At 42.6% G+C, this 20,194-nt stretch overlaps 1 protein-coding gene across 9 annotated transcripts in view; it reads right to left on the reverse strand.

Annotated features, from left to right (window-relative positions):
- ARID1B (AT-rich interaction domain 1B) overlaps positions 1-20,194 on the reverse strand; it is a 440,449-nt gene that overhangs the window by 18,557 nt on the left and 401,698 nt on the right. For 6 of the 9 annotated variants that reach the window (XM_073022309.1, XM_073022306.1, XM_073022307.1 and 3 more), the window contains 6 exons: positions 15,411-15,520; positions 14,531-14,689; positions 8,315-8,524; positions 6,160-6,364; positions 854-992; positions 424-596 (listed from right to left, as the gene is read on the reverse strand). In XM_073022309.1, coding sequence (XP_072878410.1) covers positions 424-596; positions 854-992; positions 6,160-6,364; positions 8,315-8,524; positions 14,531-14,689; positions 15,411-15,520 — 996 coding nt within the window. The remainder of the gene's footprint in view (positions 1-423; positions 597-853; positions 993-6,159; positions 6,365-8,314; positions 8,525-14,530; positions 14,690-15,410; positions 15,521-20,194) is intronic. The other 3 variants (XM_073022312.1, XM_073022311.1, XM_073022308.1) reach the window with 1 other exon arrangement.

The following is a 20,194-nucleotide window of genomic DNA, read 5'->3' on the forward strand; positions in this document are numbered from 1 at the left end:
AGCGCCATGCCAGGTGCCGTGAAGCGCGTGCTTACTCACCGCCGCTGCCAGCCACTCTTGCCTGAGCTCTGTGTGCAGGAACTTAATCCTCACCATGGCTTTGGAAGTGGGTCCTATTATTTTTCCAATTTCTAGATGAGGAATGTAACTTGGTGTGTGTGAGGAGGTGGCAGGTATCCAGAAACAGGGAGCATGTGCCGGGGAAAAGGCCGAGGGCACTGAGGCCAGCTGGGGACAGGCTGAGGGCACAAAGAGGCTAACTGCTTTTCCCAAGGCCACAAGTGGAGTGGGATGGGGACCTGGGACCCACACCGAGGCAGCCTGGGCTCAGAGGTGTTCTGAGTGAAAGGTAAACTGCTGTGGAACGGTAGACAGTAGAATGCCCACTGGGCCATGCCCGGGCGGAGGCCCCTCTGCACCTACCTTTTCTCATTCCCCCAAAGGGGTCCTTGTTGGGCTCATAGGGCATCCTGCCCATCACATCGGGCATGCTCATGCCCTGCTGGTAGGGGGCGTTTGGAGTCATGGAGTTCCGTTTCGGGAAGGCTGAATCACTCACGTCTGAGAACGGGTCGTGCACACTGATTGTACTGCTTCTGAAGAGATGCAAGGAATGAGAGCTTAATGATACAGCGGGAGTCACCTCCAAACAGTACATTCAGAAGATGAACCAATCTTGAAATGTGCAAATGCAAAAACCATCCAAAATAAATGACATGAAGAAAACTGGTAGTCATCAACATTTAAAAACTCTCTAGGAAATACCATTTCTTCTGTCTGTGAAGTTTGCTCCAGAAAACTAAAATATGAACAAACGTGACTTTGTAGGGCTCATAGAGTTATCAGAACATACCTTCCACCTTGCATTGGGGTCATCTGTCCGTGAGGGGTGGAGGCTGGGGTAGGCGGCTTCAGGTCACCTGGAACCTCTGCCATGGAATTGCTGCCAGTTGACTGAGGGGTCTGTGGGCCTTGCAAGGATCCCGAGTTAGCTGATAGCAGCAGCACCAAGAGAAAACAAGAAGAAATCCAGAGATTACCAAGTAGGCCCTGCCACCTTGCTAGTTGTACAGATGAAAGAAATAAATGTAAATAAGACACCATAATGATGTTGTAAAATTCATTGCTTTTATATTGTTTACAGTAAAAATTAGTAAAGAAGATTTTGAGTAAACATATTTCATTTCTGAGCCATAAAACACATTTATATCTTTTGACTGGATACTTATTTTCTGGGGTATTTATCCCAAGAAAATAATCTAATAAAAAAGAGGCTTTAGGCAGAAGAGTGTTTATTCACTGTTGTCTAGACTGGAAATAATCTAAATGTACATTTTTATAAATGGGGTGAAAATTTTGGTGCATCAACTCGATGAGTTATTTATTGTGCTGTTGTAGAAACAAAATTAGGAAACTTAGTTCTGGGTCTTAGACAATGTGAAATGTTTAAGATGAAAAGCAAGGACACAAATTGATAATGAGCCTTATGTCATTTCAATAGCTTCTCAACATCTGAATGCATCTGTGCTCTGTCATTAATAGCGTCACTTTTTGACCTATGAAATCAGAGTTGTTATCAAAAAGCACAAGTCGTACTGGTTTGGAGTTTTTAAATGTTATCAGGGTGCTGAGATGTGGCTTTAAGTATAATTACATTATAATAACAGAATTGAACCGGTTTTTTCCAAATCTTAAGTGGGACTCTGGGAAAAATTAATTAACCTCACCTTGAGGAAAAAACATAACATTTGCAGGGCTCCTGCTCTGTCATCTCTTGCAGTCCTTTGCATGCTAGATCATCAATAGATACTGGTTTCATGTGTGAATTAAATACTTAATAAATGAGTAATACGCCTACTATAGCCTAGGCTCTCTTCTACGCCCACATACACCAGTGGACCAAACTGACAAGAAAGACAACAACCCCTGCCCTCATGGTAAAAAAGTGAAGAACCCCCTGAACAAACGACAGGATTACTGCTGCTTGTGAATCACGTTTTCCATGTTATTGTCTAGAATACCTTTCCCTATGATGTTCCCAAGGCTCACTACAATTACTATTATTCACATTTTACTTCAGTGGCAACAGAGGTGAAACAAACAAACAACAGAGGTTACAGAGGACACTGGGAAGGAGTCAGAAATCGAAAGGAGTACATTGTTTCGACTCGGAAAGCCTCAGCTGGACTGAGACATTTGTAGCCCGATCAGGTCTGCTCAGCCCCTGGCCTGGGCTGGAATGAACGCTGGCCGACAGAGCTGAACACTGCGTAACATTCGCCCCTGTGAACCCTGCACTGAATGACTTAGAGAAGTTCTCAGAGATGCCGGAAAGACTGACTTTTAAAAAAAAGCTTTTATTTCCTTTTTTTTTTTAACTTTGATTTTAAGTTGAGGGGTACATGTGCAGGATGTGCAGGTTTGTTACACAGGTAAATGTGTGTCATGGGCGTTTGTTATACGGAGAAGATTGATGGCTAATGTAGATGCCTAATGTAGGTATAAAAGAAAAATGTATTCACTCATACTTATAAACCGAATTTGCGTAAAACCCTGGAAACGCATGTTAAAAAGGTATATCGGAATAACGGAAGAAAGTCCTCTCTTGCAGATATAAAAGGGTAATCATCCTGCAGACATGGTTGCCTGCCTAATGCCGCGGAAGAGCAGCGACTTGCTTCCGAAATTCAGGCAGGCTCTGCTACAGCCTCGACAGCTTCCTTGGAAACATCACTTGCAAGGCTTGATTTCAGAAAGACCCTTATTTACAAGTATTCACATTTATAGCTAATAAAAAAAAAGGAAAAATCTCTCTTGCCAGTGTTTTTTTTTCCTTTCATGAAAAAAAAAAAAAAAATGAATGCAACCTCTTGTAACTCCATTAATAGAGGAGGCTGGCAGGCTCTCTAGGACATCCCTACCTTTTGCCAGAAGCTACAAATGTATACTCTAAAGTAAACAATGGAAAGGTTACTGAAGGTTAAGTACATTCACACACTTCAGACAGCATGGCCAGGCTCCTAGCTGGGAAGATAATTTACCCGGCACGAACCTGGTGCCCTAGTTCTGGCTGGGTTGCGGGAAGTAGGGTGGGGAGAAGGAAGAGCTGATATGTCCCAGGTCTACAGTGACTAGAGGTCAACCAGAGGGCACCTCTGTTTATAACCCGAGCCCCTTTCTCATTTATCTTCCACTGAGGATTCCCTAGTTGGATCCATGACAGGTTTTGTGACATCACCTGTCAGCTAATAATAGAAATTCAGTCAGCCACCTGCCAGCCAAGATGGATGGGTTTTTGGTTACAGACTTACTAATTGAATGTGGAGCTCCGTGCCCCACCCCTGCCCCACTTCTCCCAGCCTGGTCCCTTCCATTCCCCTCCCCATCTCCAGCTTACAGGCTGCAGAGGCCATCTGGGGGATGTGCTTCCTACAGCACTCATTGGAAATCCCCCACACCCTTTTCTAGATGCTTTATAATGAGATCCCCACTGGCACCTTAAAGACAAACCACACCCCAAGGCCTTGCCTCGGTTCACCTGGGAGTCTCAATCACTGACTTGCTCTGGTGGCTGGAAGACAGGAACCCAGAAACCCAGTGTGAGAAGCCACATGGCAACTTGGCAGTGATGTGTGGGGTGCAGCCCCAGGAGCCAAGGGGCTTATACCTCCCAGAGGCTAACAGAATTGAAGCCTAGAGCTGTATTAGCACCCCAAATCCAAATCTGACTAGAGACAGATGACTTGGAGTGCTCTTAGAATACAGTAAAAAGACTTAGGATTTTAGTTGGTTCAGAGCAAAGGCTGGGGGAAAAAAATCTAAAATGTTTCTTCAGAATCTTTTAGTTTAGTCTGCCTGAATGTGCTGGTAAAAAATAAACTACAATGATATTCTTCTGGGAAAAAGTGATTCAAAGAACATCAATTTTTACTGTAAATTTGTGTTGAAAAATTTTGTAATAAATGAGACTCTAACATGGCCAATAGTTGGGAATAATTTTATTTTCCTTTAACAACAAAAATGTTTCCAAGACCATTTCCCTAATGATGGGACTGGAATTGGAGAGGCCACCTGCCGTGTGGGTGGCACTGAATCGAGAGGCTTCTAAAGACCGGGGTGCCTCCGTCTGAGATCCCCAGATGCCTGTGTGTGCCTGGAGCCCCCTGCACGTGCTCTTGGGGCTGGGCAAGACCAGGAGGCTTTCCTTCCACTGCCTCCCATGTCACAGGACCTCGGCTCCCTCTGGACTACTGAGAAGAATGTATACCAGGAGTCCATCTGCAATCCAAGCTCTTTTGTGTAGTTAAAATGATAATGTTGCCATAAAAATGGCAGTTTAAACAAGGGGAAAAGGGAAGGGCTGGCTGTTAAGAGAACAGGCCCTCCACTTTCTGAAGGATCTATACGCCTCAGCAGGGCCCCCGTCCTGAAGCTGATGCACACTGGGAGAGCTATTCTCCATACACAAGGGCAGCCCATTCAGTGACACGAGTTCTTTCCTGGCAAATAAAATGTACCCTTAGATCTTTGCAGACATCACCACTTTGCTCCCTACGCCCCACTGGGTTTTTATTTTGGAAAAATAGTTTCAGAGCTGTTCATAGGCAGCTTGTTTTACTCTGTGAACTGGATGTAATGTTGTGAGATTTTTAAAATTAGATTTCCCAGTTTTTAAGGGACACCAGAGTTGGCAAAGCCTTTGAATCTTTATGGATGAGGTTAGCGAGGATTTCTCCTTGTTTTTAGAGCCTACGGATGTAATTCTAGGTATATTCACTACAAGTGCACTTTGGGCCTACAAAGTATTTATATGAGATCCCTTGATTAGGAACCTTGGCTATCAGCTTTACCATCCAGACAGCAGCTAGAGGAAATCATTAAAAGCAAAATAACTTCTTGCTCTGGCTTCTATGTGTCAACATCTCATGTGTTACAAAGGTATTTTCAATACAGGCAGAGGTGTCTGGTGGGTATCATGTATACTCTAGCACCAGATGCCCCAGAAAAGACCTTCTACTCCCCAGCTAGTTGGCTTTGGGCAAGGTACTTAGATTCCACGAGACCTTCATTTTCTCATGGATTTTAAAATAGTATCAAAGTCACAGGACTGATGTGAAGATGAAATGATAGCACTTAGAAAAGGGCCCGGCACACTGCAAGTGCCGAGGAAACATGGCCACGCTCAGAACAAGCTGTGTACAGGAGCGGCGGGTGCAGCCACCTCTCGTAGACAGGAACCAGGAACAGTGAGGCTACGTGCTGAAGGTCGCTGACTGGGAGCCAGACACAGATAAGAGAATGGTCGGATCTACTGGAGTGAGGTCGCCACCCAGCACTAAGGTGCCAAGGTCTTCCCCCCTCTACTACTGCATTTATCAGAATATATGATTTTGTAATTTCAAAGTTGAAACCCGAACGGTAGAATGAAGGCGAGCAGGGGAGCTGGAAGGAATGGGAGGGTCTCTGTCAGTGTGGAGGGGAGGGAAGGGAGCTGGCAGGTGTCACTGACGTGGCTTGGCCTGTGAGCGTGTTGGTGACGAGCACGGCACCCATTCCTAAGACCCCAGACTTCCAGGACAAGGCTGCAAACGACCACCTGTTTCCAAAACAAGGCTGTGTGGATCCTTACCACGACAGCTCGCTAAACACCCAAGAAGTGAGAACTTGCTGGGCAGGGGACGTTAGAAACTAAGCCCAGGCTTCATTTTGCTAAAGTTCAAATCTGAGGGTTTCTGACAGAGGGTGGGCGCGCTCGAGCTGTCAAACCTGCAGGGCGGCATTTCCTAGAAGTGCACAAGTGTTCAAACAGGCCACTGGGGATCTTTATTTTGTGTAGCGGTAGATGGAATCTTTTTGAACACTTGTATAAGGAATAAACGTATATGGCTCAGAATTCGAAAGCCTGTTTTGATTAAGGTACAGCAAAAGAAGGGGTGCCTTCCAAGGGCCAATCAGAAATGGCCACATCCCAGATTTAATTCTCTCATCCCTTAACACTGCCAATGGGCGTCCAATTAAATAAACAAAACGACGCAGGAACATCCGCCTCTCAAAGGTCCGGAGTTCTCTGTTGGCCTGACTGTGAAACGACCTTCCCGGAACCTCCCAGGCCAGGCGCCTCGGCTTTCCTGGGCCAGTGACTGCAGCGCCGCCACTTACCAGGAGATGGCGGCTGGAGCTTGGGCTGCTTTTTGGTGTCCCCGGTGCTGAAGACTTCCGGCGGGGGCTCCTCCCCGCGTTCGATCTTGCACTCGAAGGCAAACAGGTACTGAATATACTGCTTTTTCAGGGAGCTCGCTGCACTGCTTGAGGTGCCAACGTTTAGGTTGGTGGCCAGCTCACGCCACTTCTTGTTTTTATTAACCTAGCAAAAAACACGGCAGGATCATTGGTTTGCAGCAAAGTGGCTTGTTTAAAGCCAGGAGACAAAAAAAGCACTTAATGTCTTGGTTTACTTTTTTTCACTTGCCTCTTTTAACTAATGCTCATTACTCCCACTCAGGAGTGCATAGGCAGCATTTACAGTTATAAAACCATTAGGGAACCTGCTGATGGCAACAGAAAAAGCACTGCTCCGAGGTCCTTCTGCCCGCTGTGTCTCCCAACGCCTCACACTTATCCCACTCCACCTCCAATTAAGGAAAAAGGGCACGTCAAAACGTTTAAAAAGCAACAACGGCACTATTTTGCAATTTAGGTTTTTGGGCAGTGATGTGAGAGTGCTCATTTCAGCAGCTGCAAGCTCTCAGAAGGGGGCCTGGGATTCTGGGCCGTCCCTGTCCCCTCACCCCAAGACTGCTTGGGGTGTCAGGCAAAAGCAAAAGCAGCATCTTGTGCAAAGGCAAATGAGCCCCTGGATCGACGGCCCCCAACTTAAAAAGCCTGATGCGATGCCACTGGCCACCAGCCCCGCCGACGGGGCAGGTACACACCTTCCTGTGCGGTGCTCTTACTCAAGGAGGCTTAGGCTGGAGACAACACAGTCACAAAAGGAGAAGAAAGAAAGAGAACTCCTGAAATGCGACATCAAGATCTGAGGCATTAATTTTAACCTTTTGATTCCCACTTGGGAACAGGTTATGAAAGGTTAAACATATGAATGAAACATGAGGATTTGCAAATAACTTGGAGAAGGTTTTGCCTTTTGATGTCTCCTGTGTTGTGTGGCAAGGGAGGGGGTAAGGGGACAGTGGTTTTCAATGAAATATTACATTTCTGGATTCAAACTTTCTCACACAGCCCTTATGTCCATTTACTTAGTACTTGGTGGTGCATAAGTTGTGGATGCTCCCGGAGATGCCCACTGCCCTCTTTTGGCACTTAATGCAGGGCTGCAAACTGTGGGTCTTTGGGTTACTGCAGAAATGGCAAGCCGGGTGCTGCTCAGTGTGACCTAAGAAGGAAGGCTGGGAGCTAGGCTTTGTGTGGTGGCAGCACCTGTTCCCAACCATATCTGATGCCCATGAGGTAAAGAGCATGATGGGGTGGGGACAAAGATGCAACCCAGCTGCATGCCAGCAACCCTCATTACAAGCCCGCGGAGAGTCTCGTGATAGACCCAGCCTGGTTAAATACACTGTGACCACAGTGGACACAGTCACAGTAAGGAAGTAGCCACACAGTATCTACTCTGAGCTGGTTGATAAAATCTAATGGTTTGAGCAGTCTTGGTGATTCTAAAAAAATCCATGTCAGAAGAGGGTAGGTGCAGGGGAGAAAGGTCAGGGGAGTTGAGGGGTAGAAGGCAAAGGAGCCCAGGTGCAGAGAGGAAAGGTCCTTACGTCTGCACCCCAGGCAGCTCCCCTGTCACACTGAGGCCTAGCCCGCTGGAGGTCACAGCACTGGCCCTCCTAACTGTCCAGTTATGGTGGGCATGGTTTGACAAGTATGACTTAATTTTCTGATAACCTGCTTTGGAGAGAGGGAAGCAGTAAATGTGACTTATATCTGACACAGATAATTAATTCAGTCACTTGTAAAACATTTCTGAGTATTTTCTATGAACTACTGGCAGATTCCAGAGAATTCTGGAGCTGTAAGGAACCCTACAGGAAAATCTAGTCTGACCCACTGTATACATGAGGAAATTGAGGTCCAAGTACACGACCTGCTGAGGTCACACTGCGTGTTGGTGGCAGAGCCAGGGTCCCCCAGTGCTCCCTGACAGCACACAAACATGGGTTGCATGAAGGCGACTTTCACACAGGCTTAGCTTTTCCTTTGTGAGAAAAAAAATGAGTCCACACATTCAAAGAAAGACACTATAAGAACTTATCCATAATGCTTCCTTTTTTCCTCCCTCACTCATTCTTACCTGGGCCAAGCCCCCAATCTCTTTGACGCAGACATACAGCCGGAACAGGTCCAGAGGCTTCTTGCCCACGGCAGGCAGACTCGAGACAGGAGAGCCTCTCTCCTCCATGAAGGTGAGGTATCGGTCGACCCAGAGCTTTCTCTCTGGCTCATTCCCCAGTTCGTACACCTTCGTGATCTTCTCCCCAGTGGTGGTGGAGGAGCTGGACTTCTAGTACCCAGAAGCAGCATGTGGAGGTGGGGCATGGGGGGGCAGACGGAGAGGGAAGAAGGTGAGAAAAAAGTAATGAGCTAACAAATACAAGAAGAGAAGAGATTAAAAACTACTGCTATCACACAACAATTAGGAATGAAGGCTACTAGTTCAGGCACAAACTATACATTTTCTTAGTTAGGAATTTACTTTTACTTTAAATAAAAGGCCCAAACTCCCCCTTTTATACACTTAAAAACAAAAACAAAAAAGAACAAAGCCCATTTTGGATATAAGCGTTGAATCCCAGAAGGCAAAATTCCAGTGACACCTCATGTTATTTTTAAAAACAAAAGGTTCTAGCTCATGGAGTGATCACAGTGAATTAAAATTTTTACATGTGATATTATAGAGCCCAAAACATTAAATGGACTCCTACTTTTCCTTGTCAAAACAAGAATGGCTAAAGGGTGTCTTCGTTAAAATGCCACAGCATCTAGAGGATGAGCAACCACATGGTGCTTGCTGAAAAGTGTAAGGTAGATTTCCAGTCACGGGAACCAGTGGTGTGAGCTATAAGCTCGGTTTTCTTTTCTTTTTCTTTTTTCTTTTTCTTTTTTTAAGATAAACTAAGGGTCAACCAAAGCTTTGGGATTGATGGATAAACATATACATTTATTTTTATGCCTATGTATTTATATGCTTGTGTGTTTTACACTGATACTCTAGTTCTTGCGTTTCTATGTATCTGCTTTTACCTGACACTAAAATATCAAGAGTTGCCATTTCTGAACACCTGAAGCCTACTCCGTGGATTACATAATCTGGAGGACAGATAACACTTTTAGCCCTAGGCGGGGCAACTGTATCTCTTCCCTTTCTTTTGTATCGCTATATTTGTAAAAATATTTACAATATTTGCAATACTAGGGTTATTGTGCAAAATCATTTCTCAGTTCTCAATACAGATTTCTTGGAACGATAATTTACTTCATTTATTTATGCATGCCTAGGTTATTATTTGCAATATAGAGCAATTATTATAGACAGAATTCTTAAGTTTTTATCCTTTTTCTTTATTTAGCTTAACATAATTTTAAACATATTTCTGAAAATGTGGGGGGTTAAATAACATGGTTGCCATTGAGGCTAGATGTTACCTTATTTAGCAGAATGATCTCCAGTAAAAGTAGGTCCCTGAGAAAGGATGCCTGAGAATGAAACTTACACAGCACGTGAGGCCCCGCTTTCCCTTTAACTAACACGTGATTCGCTAGAGTCACTGGGCTGAGATTTTAAGCCTTTGGCTTCAGAATTACTGAGGCATAACATCTTTATCAAATATATAATGGGTGATACAGCTGATGTAAATATAAAATGTAGAATGATACAAAATAGTTGTTTTATATTTTAGAATATACTTTGATGCTCAGGTTAAACTTCAAGTCACTTAAAAACTACTTTAGATAAGAGCTTAAAATATATATGTATACATATTCATATATGTGTGAATATATATGTCTATAAACCCATATGTACACTTAGAATATAGAAACTATATATCCAAATAAGTTTTTAAAGCTTATTTTTCATATTCTTGTACCCGAGGGCTACTTGACTAGGAAAAGAGGTTGCTCTAACCCACTTCACACAAGATTCTCATCTGGACGGCACCTCAGAAGCTCTGCCGTCATTAATGGGACAGTTATTAATAACAGCTTCCTAAATTGTAGTATTGAGTTTTCTTTTTATTAACAGGACACTTATTATTAAGAGGTTTCTAAATTTTAGTGTAGAGTTTTTTTTTTTTTTTTTTTTTTTCCCTTTGGGGAGTTACAGTTAAAAAAATGGGTCTAACGTTTTTCAAAAGTGAAAATTTGAAATAAGAACATGAAGAAAAAGGCACTATAATCTATAATCAGTTAACAGTAAAACAACTTCCCTCTTGCATTTTATTTGTAAAAAACTGAGGTAAAAGTTTAAGAGTCAATTGAAAGATAAGACAAATAAAAGTAATCATTTCAATTTAAAATTTCTCCAATTAGCTCAACCAATATCCTGTTTGTAAGATCCATCTGCCGTTCCTGGTTTGGTCCTCTCTAAACTGACACTGGGGAATGGTTCCGGATGAATAGTTAATCAAGAACTGAGCAATGGGGCACAGAAATGCTTGTTCTTGCTTCTGAAGGGACTGGATTCTTACAAGCTGGAACAGGCCTGAGATAATGATGGACGCAGTTTGACTATATATTAACTTTTTTCTCCTTGGTTAAATAAACTTAAGTTTAATTAACTTGTGCCTATCTCAATTTGTTGTCATAACATTGGAAAAATTAAATGAAGATACTTTCTAATAGAATAGTTCTATTTTTCATAATTTCCAGATCTTCTAAAAAGCACTTTTATGGCACCATAATGTAGGAAAATGAATCTGCACGGAACTGACACGGTCAGGCCTCAGTTTACATGATAAATCCTGAAAAGGCCTCCCGAGGTTGGCTTGCTAAGCTAAACCAGGGCCTCAGTTTCACCACAGGCTTTACTTTTCCTTTGCAGCACTATGTCACATGCTGCGTAAAACTGTACATTTTGCACGTGATTATTTGTCTGACACCCATTTTTCTGACTAGATTCTAAGTTCCACAAGGTAGAGTTTGTGTGGATGTTAATCGCCAACACTTAGCGTGGTGCCCTGCACGCTGGAGGGCTGTGATCACGTTTTTTTCCTCATGAATGATTACTCCAACGGACAAAAAGGGTGTGAAAAGCTTGGCAGCATGCTAACAGGAATTAACAGCTGATTCAAATATCCTATAAACAGGATTTCACCGAGCAAGGTGCGGAGTGAACGTGGGCACAGTCTAGTAAGGCTGAAGGCTGAGCACGAGGTTGCGCCCGCTGCCAGCACTCAACGCCTCCACCCCAGCTTAAGGTTCGCATACTGGGCAGACAATGACCACAGCCAATATTTGGTGTCTGAATAGAGGGCAATTAAAGACTTAGTGAATAAAGAGCATGTACGTTATCACTCTCATCACCGACCAGGCTCGGAATATACTGTCCTCGTTCATAGACACAGGTTTTGGATGAAGGTCTTCATCTACACTCCTCCCACTGACAGTGGCCAAACCACCTTGCCCTTTGGAAAGACGGATTCACTTTTCCCAGTCACTAAGGCCTACCTAGTACTGCTTCAGTGTTGTAAAAATTGTATCCTACTGCTGTGAAACTTTTGTGGAGGCAAGAAAAAGGAATGGAAATTGCTGTAAAATTACAGCAAGACATTATTATGGTGCCACAAATGTTTTCCTTGCATATACTTTAATTAAGCCTATAAGTACATTTTCCTCAAGTCTTTTAGGCAGATTTACATTTCAGCAGTCTTTACCATATGCCTGGTAATATGTGTATGTGTATGTGTACGGACAAATGTTTATTTTTATTTTAGAATGTTTTGTAACAAAACAATGTTGGTCCACAGTACACTGTCAAAGCGTAGAGCATCTTCCTCATTTTGCCTTTTCCAGACCTGCTGTTAGACAGGCTTTATTAAGGACACTATTGAGAGCAATTTTAAGTCCAAACTGAAGTGGCATCTCAGAAAAAGCAGTTAACTATTTCGGGGTTGCATGTATTTGTGGTGATTTGATAGCAGAGATAATGTTAGGTCCTTCATTATACTCTCTTTTGTTCCCCTTTTTGAATTAGCACCTCATTCAAAAAAGTGGCTGTTTTCTCAACGCAGAGCAATAGTCTGACATTTTCTACTACTGGGAACTTCAGTTTCTCTTGTTCCTATCTACTACAGGAGTCAGAAGTTTGCTTGCAAATTCTTCAAACTATTTATGGTACAGGAAGAGACCATGTATATGGAAATATTGAGGAAAAAATATACAATTTCAAGTTTAATTATAATCAGAAAATAAAGTTTATAATTCAGTTTGCTATTGTCTTATATTAAAGGAGAAAGTCAGATTTTGATAAAGTCTCCTACAGTAGATGGAGATAATCTTAACTAGTGAATTAAAATATTGTGACTAATTCAAGTCTTCTTTATAAGTCAATGAAATTAGCAAGACGAAAAATTTTAAACAATATAATACGGTCTATTGTTAGTCTTTGTTTTTAATAAGTTCTTATTCTTATTTTTTTTATTTTTATTTTTTTTGAGATGGAGTCTCACTCTGTTGCCCAGGCTGAAGTGCAGTGGCATGATCTTGGCTCACTGCAACCTCTGCCTCCCGGGTTCAAGCGATTCTCCTGCCTCAGCCTCCCGAGTAGCTGGGATTACAGGCGCCTGTCACTATGCCTGGTTCATTTTTGTATTTTTAGTAGAGACAAGGTTTCACCATGTTGGCCAGGCTGGTCTCGAACGCCTGACCTCAGGTGATCCACCCACCTTGGCCTCCCAAAGTGCTGGGATTACAGGCGTAAGCCACTGCACCCAGCCCTTAATTATAATCTTAAGTTTTAAAGATTATTATTTTTAACCTCTGAAATTCTCCCTCTGGGCTAACGCACAAATACTTTCGAAAAGTTATCTGAATTCTACCTGCTAACTTGAGAGCATTACTGATTCAGGAATGCTTTTCCTATTAAAAAAAGAAAACAAAACAAAAAACCAGGGTAGACCAAGAGGGAAAAACACACAATGTTGTCTGCCTTCTGAGACTCAAAGCGAATAACATAAAGACATCAAAATGCAGGAGTCACGCCCCTTCCTGCGAGTTCCGATGCACCCCTCCTAGAAGCGCTTTCTGTTATACCCATCCTAGAAGCGCTTTCTGTTTCATCTCGGGTGCTGCAACATCGAAATGTAGCTACAGAGAAGGTAAGAGCGAAGATCGCCCTTTCTTCCTCTGAAAGGGAAAATGCTGGTTATCCTAGAGCTGTATGTGAATTTTACAAACATTTACTAGAACAACCAACTCTTCAAGCCTTCAGGCTCTATCTGTTTAAACCAGTGAATGGATAATTAATAGCAGCCTCCGTTTGGGGTTTTGACTAGATTGCCAGATTCTGCACAGCTAGGGTCTTCTTGCCTCCAACTTGCCTTCCTGAGCCGTGCTCGTCAATACATCGTCTTACAGAAATGAGCATGTTAATTAAGCCTTCTTGGCAAGTAATTGCATGTTAAGGCTTTTTTTTTTTTTTTTTTTTAAGATCTTTTGATGCTTTATATGAATGTAAAATAAAGGTTGCTACAGCACCATTACTTTTTTTTTTTTCTTTTCTCTAATGGTACAGAATTTCTTTAGTAGGAAACTAACAGCCCACTTCTAGGGTCAGAAGAACATTGAGGCTTACAAAATTCCCTGATACATCCATGACATTTTTGTTATAATGTATATATCATACAGAAATCAACACTTAATTTCAAGATGATCAGCAGTCTTGTGCAGAATACAACTGTTCTATTTCAACTGATTCTAACATTGGTACACATTATTAAACTAAAAATTCATTCACATACTAACATTTCTACGTTTTTATTAATTTCAGACAAATGGGTTGAAAATAAAGCTGGGCTGATGTTATGCTAAACCATACCCAGATTGAATATTTACTTCTTTCAGGCAGACAGTTTTGAAATAGATAGAACATGCAAAATACAGGTCAGGGGCCAAACTTCTCATTCAGTCAATGGCTGCTATTAGTTCCCATATAAATGGAGAAGTAACGCATTTGAAAAATCTTCTATAAGTGCATAATGGATTAGACATTTAAAAAAAGTCACTGTGTGAAGGAGTTTGGACCCAGTTAACACACTCGCATGCTTTGTATAGAGGTGCTTCTTTATAACAGCTTTTTCATTACCAGAAATCAACTTCTCTGATGCACGCAAACTATTCATTTTGTCACTAATATTATTATTTATAAAGAAAACCCTTTCATGGATAAATAATGAAGAAAAAGTCTTATAAAACAAATAAACAAGCAAGCATTCAAGTAGAATTAATTAATTATCAAAAAACCCCAAAAAAACAAAAAACAAAAAAAACAAAAAAAACCAGAGCCACTTACAGGGCTTGATGGAGTCTTTGGCCAGCCTGGGCTGCTAATGCTATCACTTTCATCTCCATGAAATGAGGAGATGCTAGCAGAGCTGGGGGACATTGGGGAAGGGACTGGCAGGTTGCCTGGGGTTGGGGGCTGAGAAATACCCTGAGAGCTGTAGCTATCCTGTGGTAGAGGAATAAAAAAAAAAAAAAATGACAAAGGTAGGGCAAACTTTATTTAAAATAACAAAAAGTACATCCACTTTAACAAACTAATTTTTATATATATATTATATATATATAAAGACATGTACAAACAAACACACAAAACCACACATAGATAAAGGTATTAAAACAACATTCTTAATTAGTATAATTGGGTAAGTCTGCTGGATGCTGGAGAAGGCCAGTACGCCACCATGCTTACTTCAAGCTTACATGGAATGCTAAGCATGGGTTACCCCTTATGAAAGAAAGAAAAAAAAAAAGCTGTTCACCTTATTTATCAAATAAGGCAGGAAAGCAAAATATTAAGTATGTTGTTGTTGCTGAGGCGGCCAAAACAGGAAGCTATAAACTGAAGGCAGAGAAAATGGCTGCAAGTACCGAAACCAGGCAGGACCCCTACCTCTCCCCACCCCGAAGCATTTTTCTTAGGTGGGTCTTGTCCCTCCACCCCTCTCCCCCAACCGTGAGTTAATGCCATAAGAACTAGTAACTTTCAGATCCACACCATGAAGGGGCTGGGGAAAGAAAAGAAGACTACGAACATGTTGCACAAAATGAAGGCATGCAGAGGAGACGAAACGAAAAAAAAGTGGCGGCCGACACCAGTGAAGAGAGAACGACATGGCAGCTTTTTGCTAGGCAGACCCCACACTGCGTGCAGAGGCGGAAGGAAGTACCTTTGACTTGCTCTCGGGCTGTGGAGCGCCTTCTTCTTTGCCGTCTGCTTTGAGAGGCAGGGGCAGTTTGGATTCACCAGGAGACATCATATCTGCAAGACCCATAGATGCTAATCGAAAACAGGAGAAAGAGTTTAGGATTATACGTGTGATTCGTCAGACTGTACTCCTGCCAACACAAGTTACAGAGTGAAGCAGGAGGCCCTTGCATTTCCCTTGAAGGAAAAAAAGAAAAAAGAAATTGTAATGGGGAGCATATTAATTTCTGAAATGCAAACAGCACCGCATTCTGGCAAAAATCCTTTTTTATCTAAAAAAAAAAAAAAAAAAAAAAAAAAAAAAAAAAAAAAAAAAAAAGGCAGTCATTCTGTATGCTTAAGACCCAAACCACTGAAGGTCAATTTATGTCAATATTATTTTTTCAAAATTATTATACCTTTGAAAGAGTAGGCAACAAGTGGAAATAAGGCAAATGTTTAAATTACTAATCAGGAGTTGGAAGCAAATGTTGGGTGTGCATATTTTTTACCTAGGTACTAGAGGATTTAGCGCCTTCTTAATTTCATAGGTGCAAATAATCTATAGTTTGCAAAATTATTTGACATTTCACAGTGTTTCTTCTGAAAACCTTATCTATTGCATGTGGTCTAGTCAACAATAAGGGAAGACAATCACAGCAGATGGCTTCAAAACAAATAATTAGAAATAAATTTTTGAAGGAAAGGATTTCTGATTACTTTGCAATTGTGCTGGGATCCTTTCAGTCTGAGAGCCTGTGGTCATCAACCCTGACAGCAGCTCGATGCCCAGGTCAGAGGCCCACAGCAGCTCCAGAGTCAACACCACATTTTCTAGCCCTAGGCTCAGAAATCCAATCAGTTCTATCTAGGCTTTAGCATGAAAGGTTCACCAAAGAAGAACTGATTTCTACACATTCATTGCAGATATCCGTAGACATTTTCGGGTTAAAAATATGGGGTTAGATTTCTTTTTAATGGAAGAGCAAGGCTAGAGTAAGGAATCAGTGTAGCTATCCAGGGAATAACAGCTGAATTTCTACAGAACCCCACTGTGAAAACCATCTGCGGAACACTGGGCTGCAGGGGCTGCGAGTGAGGCACCAACCAGATGTGAGGAGTCAGAGTGAGGAAGAGAGGGAAGGAGAGAGAGGGGAGAGAAGGATGAGCCCTATACATGAGAGGGAACCAGAAGCTAGGCCTATTTCAGATGAAAATAAACCTGAGGTTTGATGAACAGGGCCCATTCTACATTCTGCAAATCAAAGTGCTGGCTCAACCAAGACGGGACACATGTAGCATCATGTGCCAAGAAAAAAAAAAAGAAAGCTTTAAAAAAGGCTCTGCAGATTGCCCACTACAAAATGATTATTGCACATATTCATGTATTACTATGTTTTAGAAAATAATTAGTTTTAATTACAGCAGTGAGAGAGTGAGCAGGCTCTGGTGAATTAGCTGGCAAGCTTTGTGGTGCTAATTTGCTAATATCGTTAGCATCACTGCAGGTTGAGACCATAGGTCCTGCCAAAAAAGCCTACCCTGCCACGTGCCCATCAGTTTACATCAGCACACTCAACAATACACTTTGAAATCCCGTATTTTCCACGGGCACATTGGCTTGCTTTTCAAAGCCCATTTGCAGCCCAGTCAGTCCTTAAAGTCATCACAACACACACAAATCATAATTGGGATGTTTTTCTTTTTTTCAAATTACTTTCAATACTTAGACTTTAAGAACTGGAACAAAAAGCTTTTTCAAGTGATGCAGCTGCAGAGAAAAATCTATTGGGATCAGCTAAAAATGCTGTTATTTTTGTGAATGTGTGAAACCTCAAGCAGCTGAGAGATATTACACCACGAAGACCGCCTTGTTCAAAGCAGCGGATTGGACTGCTTCCACGCAGTTTTGTCTCTGGGGTCTAACGAGATATGAATTAGTAAACCTGTACGTTAAAAAACCACCCTGTTCAGAAGAATAGCAGGATAAAAGAGCAGGATGAGTGCGAAAAGAGGGGCTTATGTATGCGAGTCCACATGTCCTGGCTAGTTGATTCAGAGTGGGTTCAAAGGAATGACAGCCAAAACAATTCCAGAGAACGCGGTAAAGTCATGGGTACACGGCTTCTGTGGCATCGCGCTTCTCCAATGGTTTTAAGTGGTAGTTTTGTCAGTATTTACAATAAATTATGTATGAATATTATTTTGAAGGCGGGAATAGTAAGATTCTATTTTACGCATTAAATGTGTTAGCGTACACAAAAGCAACTTGTAAGCACACAGAACTAGGCCAATGTGTATTATGGAAATTACTGACAATTTACACTGATTTGAAAATCAGACTTACATGAATATAAACATATTGTTGGTCTGAAATTCCCCAAATTTCCTCATTCTCTATTATATATTTTAAAACAGGCATTTTGGGTGTGCAAATAGAAAAATTATCACAAGTGGCACTGTTCTATTATTTTGAGAGATAAGTAAGGATAGAATTTAGGGTAATAAATAGTTCTATTTAATATTAAGGATAGAATTTAGAGTAATAAATAGTTCTATTTAATATTTTTACCTTATAAAATATATGGTTTATTTTAACTAAATGGATTAGAAGGTCTTTCCTTACTGTGGTTTTTACTATTCTTTTTATTGAAATACTTATTTTTGACTTCTTCTTTTTTTTTTTTTTTTTGAGACGGAGTCTTGCTCTGTCCCCCAGGCTGGAGTGCAGTGGCTGGATCTCAGCTCACTGCAAGCTCCGCCTCCTGGGTTCACGCCATTCTCCTGCCTCCGCCTCCCGAGTAGCTGGGACTACAGGCGCCCGCCACCTCGCCCGGCTAGTTTTTTGTATTTTTTTTAGTAGAGACGGGGTTTCACCGTGTTAGCCAGGATGCTCTCGACCTCCTGACCTCGTGATCCGCCCGTCTCGGCCTCCCAAAGTGCTGGGATTACAGGCTTGAGCCACCGCGCCCGGCCTATTTTTGACTTCTTACCAGAATTCTCAATGAATCACTGAAAAGAGCCATATGCCTCCCAAGGCAATGGGACTCCGGGGGCACTATTTTTTCTCCTTTCCCAGAAGAGAAGGACCACTACTATTACAAGGACGTGTTAAATCAAGGCACTGTTCTTTCTCTTATTGACATGAGTAATCCAGTATGTAAAGTTCAGACATAAAAAGGGGCAATAAAGAATCTGTGACTGCAGAAAGTGCTGCTTGAGTACTGTAAATACGTTTTAAGCACCAGCCTCTGGCTTTACTATTGAAATTTAAGAACTAGAACGATTTCTTAAAGTAAGTGTGGGTCCAGGTCCTAAGGCAGCTATTCCACACTGGATTTAATATATTCAAAAGGAACGTAAAGAACATATGACATGAGTCAAACCGAACTTCAACACTCATGCCTGCTTTCGTCCACTTCCTTTATTCAGTCTCCTCACAAGTTTGCAAAATCATTCCCAGAAGTTGGTGAAATAGGTCAGAAATGCACAGTTCTTTTCTTTTCATGGTAATATGCCAGACTGCAAAATATATGATTTCTTGTTTTTGAAAACACAGAGAGCTGGCCGGGCGCGGTGACTCACGCCTGTAATCCCAGCACTTTGGGAGGCTGAGGCGGGCGGATCACGAGGTCAGGAGATCGAGACCATCCTGGCTAACACGGTGAAACCCCAGCCGGGCGAGGTGGCGGGCGCCTGCAATCCCAGCTACTCGGGAGGCTGAGGCAGGAGAATGGCGTGAACCCGGGAGGCGGAGCTTGCAGTGAGCCGAGATTGCGCCACTGCACTCCAGCCTGGGCAACAGAGCGAGACTCTGTCTCAAAAAACAAACAAACAAACAACAAAACAAAACAAAACACAGAGAGCTGATCTATGTATGTACATCCATGGATGTTCATGACTATGTTTACATGTGGCAAGATAGAAAGTCCGCCGTGAAGGTAACACACACAGGATCTGAGAAGGGCTGGCGAGACGCATTGCTCTCATTGGATATGCCAGGCCCTGACAGCCCTGACCGGGAGGACCCTCCACGGCACAGGGTGGAGCCGACGAGCACCCTGGAGGCCCTGCATACCCCATCATTGCCATCAGCGCCCCTCCCCACTGTGGCCACCCCCAGGACACTGGCCATGCTGGGTGGTTTTCCGAGGAAAGCAGCTCCCCCAGCCACCTACAGAGTCCGGAGCCGTCCACATACTTTGGCATAATCTCAGGATATATTTTCCCCCAGTTTAAGAGATTTGGTTTTCATAATTTATCAAAAGCCTTTTATCAAGTCCTTTGTATATGGGGGGAGGGCAGCAATTCACCTGAAATCATTACCTTAGAGCAAGCTTGCAAGTGGGCACCCCAGCAACCTCTACCAACACCCCGGACAACCAGCCCCTTGCAATGGTGCTGAAGACCCAAACCTTCCTTTGTGAGAGGCCCTGAAGTCCCAACACAGAAAACAGTGATCCAGCTGGAAGATTGATATTCTAGGCGTAGTTTTGTGAATCTTTTCTTTTTTTTCAATTTCAAAACAGCAAATCATCTGGTAAACAGCGAATGCCCCATAGAGCTGGAGGCAGATCTGCCAGGAGACTGTCCAGCGAAATACCGCCACACTGGCGCTTCTCAAACTTGAGCTTGCATGCAGGAAAACTCCCTGCAGAGGTGGTCAGGGGTGCGGATTCCTGGACTCCCCTCAAGAATTCTGAAGGGAGCCCCAGAATCGGTAGTTTTAACAAGCACTGCGGGAGGTCCGGAGGTAGGAGGTTCACA

This window comes from Chlorocebus sabaeus, chromosome 13, assembly GCF_047675955.1.
Source record: "Chlorocebus sabaeus isolate Y175 chromosome 13, mChlSab1.0.hap1, whole genome shotgun sequence".
Taxonomy (NCBI): Eukaryota; Metazoa; Chordata; class Mammalia; order Primates; family Cercopithecidae; genus Chlorocebus; species Chlorocebus sabaeus.